Here is a 10,727-nt window from a genome sequence, read left to right on the forward strand (position 1 = left end):
AAGCTAAGGGGATCGTGAAAGATATAAAAATAAGGCTCCCTATATTTCCACTTTAAAAGACAGTAAACATAGTATATTCTGTTCAGGAAGCATTTTATTGTTGCTCCAAGTTTAAGAACTTTCACTTTTAGGAAATCAACACTTTTAGAGAGTCTCCCGCATCGCTTTGCTCAGCTTCTGAATCTTGGTTTTTGCAGACATATCAACATATTTCTCTCCAATACGGACAATCATTCCACCCATGATTGATGGATCAATCTAGGAAAGAAAATAGGTTGGAAATGTGAAAACACGTTGACATTTCACTAATCAAAAAGAAAGATGAAAAAGTGCTCTGAAAAGTCTACGTGCTACATAACTGTAAGCAGGAACAATTATATCTAGAAAATGACAGAAGTCAAATTGTGAATGGACTCAATCATTTATATTGAATATAAATATGAAGGTTCTACTACAGGCAAGTTTTTACATAATCAAATCTAATTTTCCACTTTCTATAGCCATTTTAGGTGTCAAACAACCTGAGGAAACGTACCCATACGTAATTAAAAACCTACCTTAACTTCCAATTTCAATACTTGGCCTTTACTTAGGAAGCTCTTCAGGACTGTTTTTAATTCGGTAAGAGTGGCTTCATCTAAAGGCTAAAAAAGGACAAAACCATCCTTTAAATTTAGATAAAGCAAAACAGAAAGTTACTATAGTTGAAGGAGAGAAAAAACATCCCTCTGGCAATGTATCACCAAGACAGGCCTTGTGAATTCCTCTGTTAGATATCTGAGGACCCATCCTGGAGCTGTGCCGCAATGGTCACTCATCAAGGCTGGTGTTGGGGTGTGCAAAGGCCCTGCCTCACAAGAACACATGGGCAGCTCACACTGGGAGGTTAGGTTCACTTACTGCCCATCTCTGCTCCATGGTACTAGCAGTACAACTTAGAAGTAACGATTAGGGGAATAACCTGAAGTTTATAAAGCCTGAGGATGCAGGCCTCTCCTCCGCGCAGCTCCCCCGGGTGCAGCCTGAGTCTATTATTCCCTTGGATGAAAAGCTGCAGTTTGACCTGGGATCTGCGGGTACCAGGAGCTCTGGCATGCCGCCCCACTCTTTGCAGGTCACAGAGCCCGGGCAGGCGGCTGGCTCCTGAAGTCAGCACAGCTCTGTGATCTTGTTCCTACAGAGCAAGTGCCCTGACCATCCAGACAGTGTTCTCTCCTCTTTGCCCCAACTTTTACCCCCGATTGCGTGAGAACGGCAAATGTTGCTGAAGGAGCGGCATTTCACCTGTCACAAATCCTACCTCCCAACCCACACACCCAAGAGTCCAAAAGCTAGCAAAGAAGCCTTTAAGCTCTACAAAGATCCGACAGTGTCTTTTGGGGGGTGGTGGTGGGGAAGTCTATCAGTGCTCCATCAATCATCGCTGAGGCTCCGAGGTTAGAGAACTCAGAAGTATATGCCCCACCTTCCATTCAGACACATGCCGCGTGTGAAGCACCCGTGTGTGCCAGGCATTTTATACCACCATCTCCTTTAACCTGGACAACTCCGGGAGGTCAGGAGTTACTGTTCCCATTTTACGTGTGGGAGAACTGAGGCTCACAGTGGTTAAGAAGAACTCACCTGGGCAGGAGGGATAAATTGGGAGACTGGGATAAACATAATACACACACATATATATATACCTATAAAAAATAGATAACTGGTAAGAGACTAGTGTATAGCATAGGGAACTCTACTCAATACTCTGTCATGCCCTATATGGGAATAGAATCTAAAAAAGAGTGGATATATGTATAACCGATTCACTTTGCTGTATACCTGAAATTAACACAACATTGTAAATCAACTATACTCCAATAAAAATTAATTAAAAAAAAAAAAAAGAACTCACTTAAGGTCCCACCAGCAAGTGAGGACTAGTGCCAATATGTGAAATCAGCCTATTTCTAAAGTCTGTGCCCCTAGTCATTAATCAAGGTGTATATATATATATATATATATATATATATATATATATATATATATATTTTTTTTTTTTAAGGGTGGAAATTATTTACCCGGGAGACTCAATGTCAAAAACATTAGCATCAGTTGGTTCTAAGAAACTTACAAAATCATGTCCTTGTAACCACTGAAGAATGACCTGCACCAGTGCTTGGCCATGGGGATGGTGTGACCATCTGGCCAGGGGAGCCTGGTCTGAGCTCTATGGTCAAGGAGAACCAGTGCAGTCGCGGTGGGCTCCGGAGAACATTTGAGCTGTGTTGACTCTCAGCCAGGAATGTGCTTTGGGGGCACCAACTACTGAACTACAAATGTACGAATAGGTACTATGTACTAAAATGTCTCCTTCATATTATGCTCTTTTGGAGAGTTAGAATATCTTTTCAACACTAGAAATGTTAATCTAGGTGAGGTCAGGTGCTGCGTACCCCAAGTAAATCTACCATGCTCTACTGATAATTAAGCCCCACAGACTGTTTCCCTACCTCGACTGAACTACAGTGGGAAGAGAATACATACTTAAGACAACAACAACAAAATTAATTCTGGGGAGGTAGTGCAGATTAAGGAACACGGACTTCTGAGAGAGAGGCCTGTGTTCAAATCCTAGTTCCACGTTCTGTGACCTCGAGCAAGCAACTTATTCCCCTGGGCTTCAGTTTCCTCATCGGTAAAATGAAGATAATAACACTTCTGCTTCACACAGACCTTTGATATTAAAATAAAGCACCCAGAATAGTGTAGGTTTCAAAATTCAGTCCACTTCAGTGAGTCAGTAAGACCAAAGGGCCCTTCTGCCTTACCCCTTCCCACTCACCACCACAAAAGATTAGACACGCATTTCAGTAAACTACGTAGTGTGACATTTACAAAATAACTTAAACCTTAACGGAACATAAACCAGTATTTCCCGACACATTTTTAACTCAATCTACACTCTTTATGAATAATCACTGGTTAGGGAAGCACCAAGAAGACACGCTGGCCCTTGCAAAGCAGAGGTTCACAGAAGCTGGTATAAATGAAGCAAACCGCCCAAGTGCCAAGTCGCCTGTCCCGATTTCTTGATTTTAGCTTTTTTCTTTTTGTTCTGCAAAATGTGACACAGGGGATGTCAAGGCAAATGCAGCAGCAACAGCCCGTCACCTACAGATGCGGTGGTAACTGTGCAAGACACTTCTCCCCGGTGGACACTCATCATGGTGGAAAAGGCAGAAATGACCCCAGCGGTATTGTTCAAGCGACCATTTTCAGCAAGCAAACCTGGGAAAATAAAGGTATTTCACTTAAATCAGGTCATTCATGAAGCATTATATTCACCTCGAACGCAAACTTAGATTTGCGGCCTTAAAATTCAATGTCATTTAAGAATGTGAACGGAGAAGATGCAACTTACTTAAAAAGAATATGCAATGTTCAAAAAAAAAAAAAGACTGAACAAACAAGGATTTAAGTTTGTAAGGGTGTGTGTGTCTTACATGGATTTGCAGTAGATTTCTTGATACGGCTTTCAATCTGATTTTCAGGTTTATGCCACAGATACCAGTGTTGGCCATAAATCCTGAAATTAACACACTGTCTATATTCACTACATGCTTTCTTTGAATTCTGAGTGATCATGGGATTTGAAAAGCAACTCAAATGTACCAAAGAATGCAAATGTCTTCAAGGACGGGGCGGGGCACAGCCACTGGTTACAAACCATTTTCTTGGTATGAGTCCCACTGGTCTCGCCCATGGGTTGAAACTGTGCAATCAGGCATTCTTGCATCTTAATATCCTTTAGACAATGCTCCTCAAACTTTAACGCCCGAACGATTCACTTGGGGAGCCAGTTAAGATGCAGACTGTGGCTCAGCAGGCTGGGGGAGACCAAGGTTCCTCACTGCCGAAAGGCAGGCGGAGCTGGGGTTCCCGGCCCATGCAGGACAGTTTCAGGAGCAGAATTTTCAGAGCCTTCAATAAAAAACATCTAATACTTACTGATCAGGTTGGACGTGAGGGGAGAAAACTTCTCTTTTGCTGTCATGTCATTTAGGCTTTTCATTTTAATGGAACGCTTTACATAGGGATTCATAACAGAAGCAGCCATTTTGGGTTCCTTCAAGATTTGCTAAAAGTACCAAAAAATAATTTCTTAAACTCTTTAGGCCATAAACGATCCTAGCTTCCGTACACATATGTTCTGATGTATCATATATTTCATAAATAAAATTAGCACTCTCAAAGCACATGAAGGGAAGTTTACAATCACGAAATTTTCTTTGCTTTTAAGATGATTTTACACAGGATACAGTATTTCTTGAAAATACTTAAAACCACTTTAATGAAGTTTCTTAAATTTATTTTTGCCTTTCAAGAGAGATTCTAGAAAACCTAAGCAGCCAAAAGATTCAATTCACCACCTATTTTAATGCACCTACTATGGGTAATACTCTAGTGTCTCCCATGCTAAGAGGACGCTAATGATGCCCACACTCAAGTGCAGACCTGACAAGATGTGCTGACTGCAGGCGGCCTCCCGGCCTCTCCCTCTCAGGCTGACCCGGATTCTGTCCTGCCCCTTAGAGAGCGCAGGAGAACCAACCCAGAGCTGTGCGGGAGCTCTGGGGCTTCCAGAGCAGCCTCAGCCAGTCTGGGAGGAAAAACGGCCAAAGAACGGGAGTGCAACTACCATGAGAGGCACAACTTTGTCTCTGCTGTGTTACATCACCAACGTCTGGTCAGTGATCACGTGCAGCTTCCAGCACTCTGCTCCCCTGAGTGTCAGGCCAGAGCTCCAGCAAACCAACGGCTGTTTCCATTTGGGCATCTTTCAGTTATGCACCTCTATTAGCCCCTCAACCCCTCTGTCAGCACCCTCTCCTGGGCTCCTGGACAATTTCTGTCTCTGATCCTAGCTACCTGCCTACACTGCCATCTAATGCTAAAACTTCAACTTGAGCGACCCCAAAGAAACAATAGTTTTCCATAAAAACTGCTAGCTTATACAAACTACAAGCATTCCGGAGTGGGAACCATACAGTTTTTCATGTTTCTTATCTGTTTTTGCTGCATCACCCACGGACAGTCAGTGACACCGGGGCAGCATATTTTCCTCTCAGTGCCAAGAAATGGCTGATTTTCTTTTATAAAGAGTCTTAAGGTAATGGCCTCCTCTGTATGTCTCCACGTCTTAGCCGACTTCAAGTTTTAATTAAACCCCATTCTAACGTCCACAAGCCAGCCACTGGCCCCTTGGCGAGCACCGGTGCTCAGGTCTAAAGTGGGTGCGTGGGACGAGCGGCGGGCAGTCACCGTCACCTCCCGAAAGCCTGTGTGTGACCCTGTCTGCTCCTGCTACCCGTCCCCCGAGTGTCTCCAACAGTAAGTATGATTCTGTGAGGGTCAGAACAGTTGACGGTACCAACTGAGATCAAAAGCGTTATCTGCAGAGATAGATGGACGAAGGGAGGAAAACAGAGCTAAAATTACTGTCTGTTAGGACAAAAATTCCCACAAAAGCTCAAAATGAAAAAACGAACAAAACTTATTGTTCTATACAACTAGTCTGTGAAGGTTTTTATCCCCTCTAACAAACAGTAAGATTAAAAAAAAAAAATCTTTAGAAGTTGATTAAAAATTATAAGAAATTCTTAAAACATAAAATCAAAAAAAAGAACACAACTTTCTCTGGAGAGATTATATACTAGCTGTACATCCCCCTTCTTTAATGCAGAACTTACTGCCAGAGGTGGGAACTACAAAGTACTGTACTGTATAGAGTACAGTATCTTTATTTCAAGCCCGGGATGTGAGTGAAACTGCAGCCCTCCGTCTCCTGTTGCTGACGATCCTTCCGCTCTACCATCTCCCACCTCCTCTCCCTCCTCCAGTCAGTAGCTCTTCTTGCCTGTGCACTCGATGCCAGCCCCTGGATGCCAGCTGTTGTGCTGTACCGCTGTACTTTTCAAGGTACTGTACTGTAAGGTTAAAAATGTTCTGCTTTTTGTTTGTTAGTTTTTATGTATTTGTGTGAAAAGTATTATAAGCCTACTACAGTTCAGTGCTATACAGCCAATTGTGTTAGCTGGGTACCTAGGCTAACTTTGTTGGACCTATGAACGCGCTCTTGGAACGGAACTCGTTTTTCTGTAGGGGACTTACTGTAAAAGGAGCAGGGGAAGAAACAAAATGTGTTAACTAGAAAACTCAGGGGAAACTGCAGTGGGGATTCTTCTATTTGTTACACTGTAGGCTTTTGTTAATTCAGTTCATTTACTCTTCTTTTCATGTTTAAAAAACACGTAAAAATAAACTTTCCCCTGTAGCCTTGTGGTCTTTGCCAGTTCTCTATTATCGCCATGAAACTCTTGCACCTTCACTAATTTTGCTGCCCAGCGTGCTCTGCTCATTTTCTCCTCACAAAAGGCTTCATAAGGAAAATAAATTCCCAATTAAACAAAATCGTAATATATTCTAAAGACTGTTTTGGAAATACCTGGAAATACAAGCAAAGATTATCAAGGTGACTTTTTAATTCTCTTTTGAAATGACAATGTTTCTTAAATTACCATCTTAAATTTAGATTTTCTATTTCTTCTCTGAGCCCCAAATCTTGGTTCCTAATATTAATATCCTTACCTGCGTCAGTTTGTACCTATTATACAATAGGTTCAGAACGATAATACCCAGTATTATTACTATCGACATCATTACAGAAAATATGTTTTTCCTTTTTCTTGCAGCTCTTTCTCTTAGGATATACCTCATTAGGGATGCAGAGTCAAATATCTAAGCAAAATATATACAACGAGAACTTAATAAGTAATGAACAGGAAAGGCTACTTACTGCTACTCTCAACAATTCCTTTTCTACTTGTTCCAGTTTATTCTGTTTAGATGCAGCAGAATAAAGAGCAGTGGCATAGCGACCTTCGATACCGTATACCTGAACAGGTGGCTTTAGAAACAAGGGTGGAGGAGGGGAGGAAGCGAAAAAGAAAATCAGTTAAGACAATACTACAGTATCAATAGCAGAAAGAAATATTTATAATTTAAAAAATACATCTTTTATAGCACAAAACAGTTTAAATATGTCATCAAAGAGCTATCCTGAATGACAAGTCTCAAAATGAGGGATGTTTCCTTGGCCAGGTCACTCTATCTGTGAGCTTCCAATTTCTCACCTTAAAACGAGGGGTTTAGGAAACATGGTGTCTGAAGTCCCCTTCTGCTCTATCTATAATTCAACTACGTTAATTATGAGATGAGCTTAGGATTCCTTTGAATTCAATAACTACTTAGTTCCAAGTTTGGGAGGTTTTAAACACTGATAGAAGGCAGTTGTGAACATGTTAGAACCAGGCCAACAGGTGTTTATGAAACATACACAAGCATACTTTTATACATTTCAGAGTAATACTGCAAATATCCCTTACAGAGCTCCATAAATGTTCAGTTTAATGGAGCCCTTTAGCAATTTACTAAGTGCCTGAAGCTTGAATTAGTTTTTACAATGAACCACTGGCTTTTAAAACCACACTACCGTCAATGTATGACTACATATGCTTACTGGTACTGTGTGATTGTAGTGGAAAAGCTTAGGCTTTGGATGAGCAAGATGTAGTTTCAGTCCAGCTTTAAGACTAAGATGAAGGGCTTCCCTGGTGGCGCAGTGGTTGGGAGTTCGCCTGCCGATGCAGGGGACACGGGTTCGTGCCCCGCTCCGGGAGGATCCCACATGCCGCGGAGTGGCTGGGCCCGTGCGTCTGGAGCCTGTGCTCCACAGCGGGAGAGGCCACAACAGTGAGAGGCCCGCATACCTCAGGCAAGTTTTCCCAAAGTCTGTTTCCTTTTTTGTAAAATGGGAAGACCAGCTACCTCCCATCACTGTTATCGGGTTTTAAGAAATTCTCCTACTTAAAGGTTATGCATGGGCCTGTCCCACGGCAGGCATTCAACATTATTCCGTCCCCTAGCCCCTCCACCCCCATCATATTTGGGGAACCACAGACCATGCATAAAGGTTTAGGGGTAACTATACAAAATCCATGCCCCTAAGTGTACTGCTGTCTGATTCACACACATTCATCTACTTTACAATCACAAAAGACATACCCTCACAAGCTTGGCAAACGGCCTGACCACAGATGTACTGAAGCATCGCACCTTTAAAACAAAAAGAGAAAGTAGATCCAAATGAGACTACTTAAAGGATTTCTGCATTTACACCTGCAATAATAAACAGTAAACATGACTTCTAGATGATTCGCTTCTCATGTTTCCTTGTATCATCACATAGATTACATGAGGGTGAGCTGCTCTTTATAACCTAGTAGTAAATTTCCCCACTGGAAATCATTCCAGGTTGCTTGGGAAATTGCTTTTCTACTTCTAACTTCCTGGTTTACTAGGAGTAGGCTGAGGCAAGCACACCACTGAGAGAGAAAACACCAAGTTTGGTGAAATGTGTCTTCCAAAAATTTTAACAAGATTTTCGGCATTTATATTACCACCCTCGAGCATGATTTTAATAAAAAGTGGGAGGATTCCAGGCATGAACTGCAAGAGATGGACCTTCTTAGAATCCAAATGCTATCTGAAAATACAGATGAATTCTTTGGGTACTCCAGCCTCTGATGTGAGAACAGGCCCTAATACCTTGTCTATCAAAATACTACCTTGATATTGTTGAGATGGTATCTTGTCTATCAAGAGTTGGAATCCAGAGTTTAAAAGGCACCTGCAAAGGCACAGGTCACCTTCAGAAAATTCCAGCTCTAAGTGTACTACACCGGTTGTGAGGGTTATGGAAAACTTACGGAAGCTGTACGCTGTCATGATATGTAAAGCATCATGTAATATAAAGAGCACGAATTTTCTTTCCAACTCTGTGGATTCGAATCTCAGCTCTACCCCTTATTGGCTGAGCAGCCAAGGACGAGTCATTTTAACTTTTCGGTCTCACTTTTTTATTAAAACGTGAAATGTGCTTTTACAAATATTCCTTAGCATTACTGGTGACCCCGGCCAGGTCTGACCACCACAACATAGAGAGACCCCCTTCACCTGTGCCCTTCAAACCAGCTGCTTCTCGAGGCTGTGCTCAGAGGACGCCAAGGTAGGATACGCGCAGCCCCAAGCCCACCGGCCCGCGTGCATCCCGGGGGGAAAGCGGGGCTGCCCAGGCCGCCTGGCGTCGCCCCCCACTCGCCTGGCCCCGCGACCTTGAACGGCGGCCACGCTCCCCAGCTGTGGCCTGGAACCGTGGAACTTAGGGGTCTGGTACGAGTCACCCCAGGGGGGTTTCTCCCGCTGGCTTTCAGGACCTCCGTTCTCTCACCTGCAGGGAGAGCCGAGACACTACCGGCGCGGCCATCTTCTCCTGCCGGCTGTAGGTCAAACCAGAGTTGGCAAAAGCGACCAAGAGCGCACGCGTACGTCAGCGTAGCCGCTCGGCCTGCTGGGAAATGTAGGCGTAGGTCGTCAGGCCGCATGCGTAAGGATCTCCCTCAGACTGGGAGTTGTAGTCCTTAGAAGCGAGTGGTCAGGGCTGGACCCACAGGGCTGGGGGTTGGGACTAGTGGGCTCGGACAGCACCTGGAAATGAAATTCTAGAGTTACTAAGTGACCCTTATTGTAGAATAGATATAGTGCCCTTAGCTTAAAATTTCCATTTAGATAAGTACGGTGGCATTTGTTCCATTTCACATTCCTCACTAGCATCATTAGCGTGTTTACCCTTTCTTCCTACCACGCTAAAAGGTGATCAAGCGCAGTTCCTCGCGCTGCATGTATATATAAACCCCGAGCCTTACAGCTCCAACAGCGGACACTACGTGCCCAGCTCCTGGGCCGTGACTGCTCCTGCATACCTCTATCCCACCTCCGCCCCATCTCACCTGAGTACAGCACTGACCTCTTGGTTTGTGCGGACGCGTGAGGTTCTGGTGTTTAAACACTTCCTTCTGGGTAAGACAGAGTGATTATCTGAGAACCATACCTAAAAATAGAACTGGTGTTTGAGCAAGTGTGACATTGAAACTGAGAACCCAACATTAGCTTTGGCTAGTTTCTCTGCATTCATAAAAACAACCTATTTTCAACCCACTTCCCTCTAAATGGAATTTACTCTAATTTTCTCTTGTGTACAGAAGAGAGTTGGCTGCTGGTTGGAGTTTCCTGGTTGCAGTAATGGGGTCCTATGGTCAATTAAGATGTCTTTCTGCTCAGATCTATTATAGGAACACAGATTAAGTCCTTAATTTACCCTTTTCGAGTGCAGGTTTCTCATCATTACATAAACTTGTTAAAATGCAGAAAAGTAGAAGGGATGTAATTGCCCTCTTTTCGAACACTCAGAGTGTGTTGTCTCCCATTATTTTTTCAGATAGTAGCCTGGACTGCCCAGGCTTGAATCCCAGTCCTTTCATTGACCTTGGCCCAATTATATAACTTCTCTGTGCTTCAGTGTTCTAATCTATGAGTATTAGAATAGCACCTACCTTAGGGCTGTTAGGAAAAATGAACAAGTTGTATATCTATCTGTCTATCTATCCATCTATCTATAGATTTAGAACAATTGTCTGACAGACTGGCACTGAATAATGTTCTCTATTTTGTTTTTATATTCTGTAACTTAATCATTCAATAATTTTGAACATAATTCAGATGGTTGCCTTTTCCTTTCTCTCCATTTTAAACAATACTTCATCTCCTGAGCATCTTTAGACACAAAT

The 10,727-nt window shown here is 42.9% G+C and overlaps 1 protein-coding gene across 1 annotated transcript; it reads right to left on the reverse strand.

Annotated features, from left to right (window-relative positions):
* Positions 1-76: 76 nt before the first annotated feature.
* On the reverse strand, positions 77-9,405 carry ATP5PO (ATP synthase peripheral stalk subunit OSCP). Its single transcript, XM_065876147.1, has 7 exons — positions 9,332-9,405; positions 8,107-8,157; positions 6,839-6,949; positions 3,991-4,120; positions 3,158-3,270; positions 558-644; positions 77-258 (listed from the first exon to the last, which is right to left on the reverse strand). The coding sequence occupies exons 1-7, from the start codon at positions 9,365-9,367 to the stop codon at positions 145-147; spliced, it is 642 nt and encodes a 213-aa protein (XP_065732219.1). The 5' UTR covers positions 9,368-9,405; the 3' UTR covers positions 77-144.
* Positions 9,406-10,727: the final 1,322 nt, after the last annotated feature.

The sequence above is a fragment of the Phocoena phocoena genome, chromosome 4, assembly GCF_963924675.1.
Source record: "Phocoena phocoena chromosome 4, mPhoPho1.1, whole genome shotgun sequence".
Lineage (NCBI taxonomy): Eukaryota > Metazoa > Chordata > Mammalia > Artiodactyla > Phocoenidae > Phocoena > Phocoena phocoena.

Coding starts and splice junctions, on each gene's coding strand:
- ATP5PO (XM_065876147.1), bottom strand. CDS start 9,367: ATGGCCGCGCCGGTAGTGTCTCGGCTCTCCCTGCAG. Junction 6,950..8,106: donor CGTTTGCCAAGCTTGTGAGG/GTATGTCTTTTG, acceptor TTGTTTCTAAAG/CCACCTGTTCAGGTATACGG. Junction 259..557: donor TATTGAAATTGGAAGTTAAG/GTAGGTTTTTAA, acceptor TTTCTTTCCTAG/ATTGATCCATCAATCATGGG.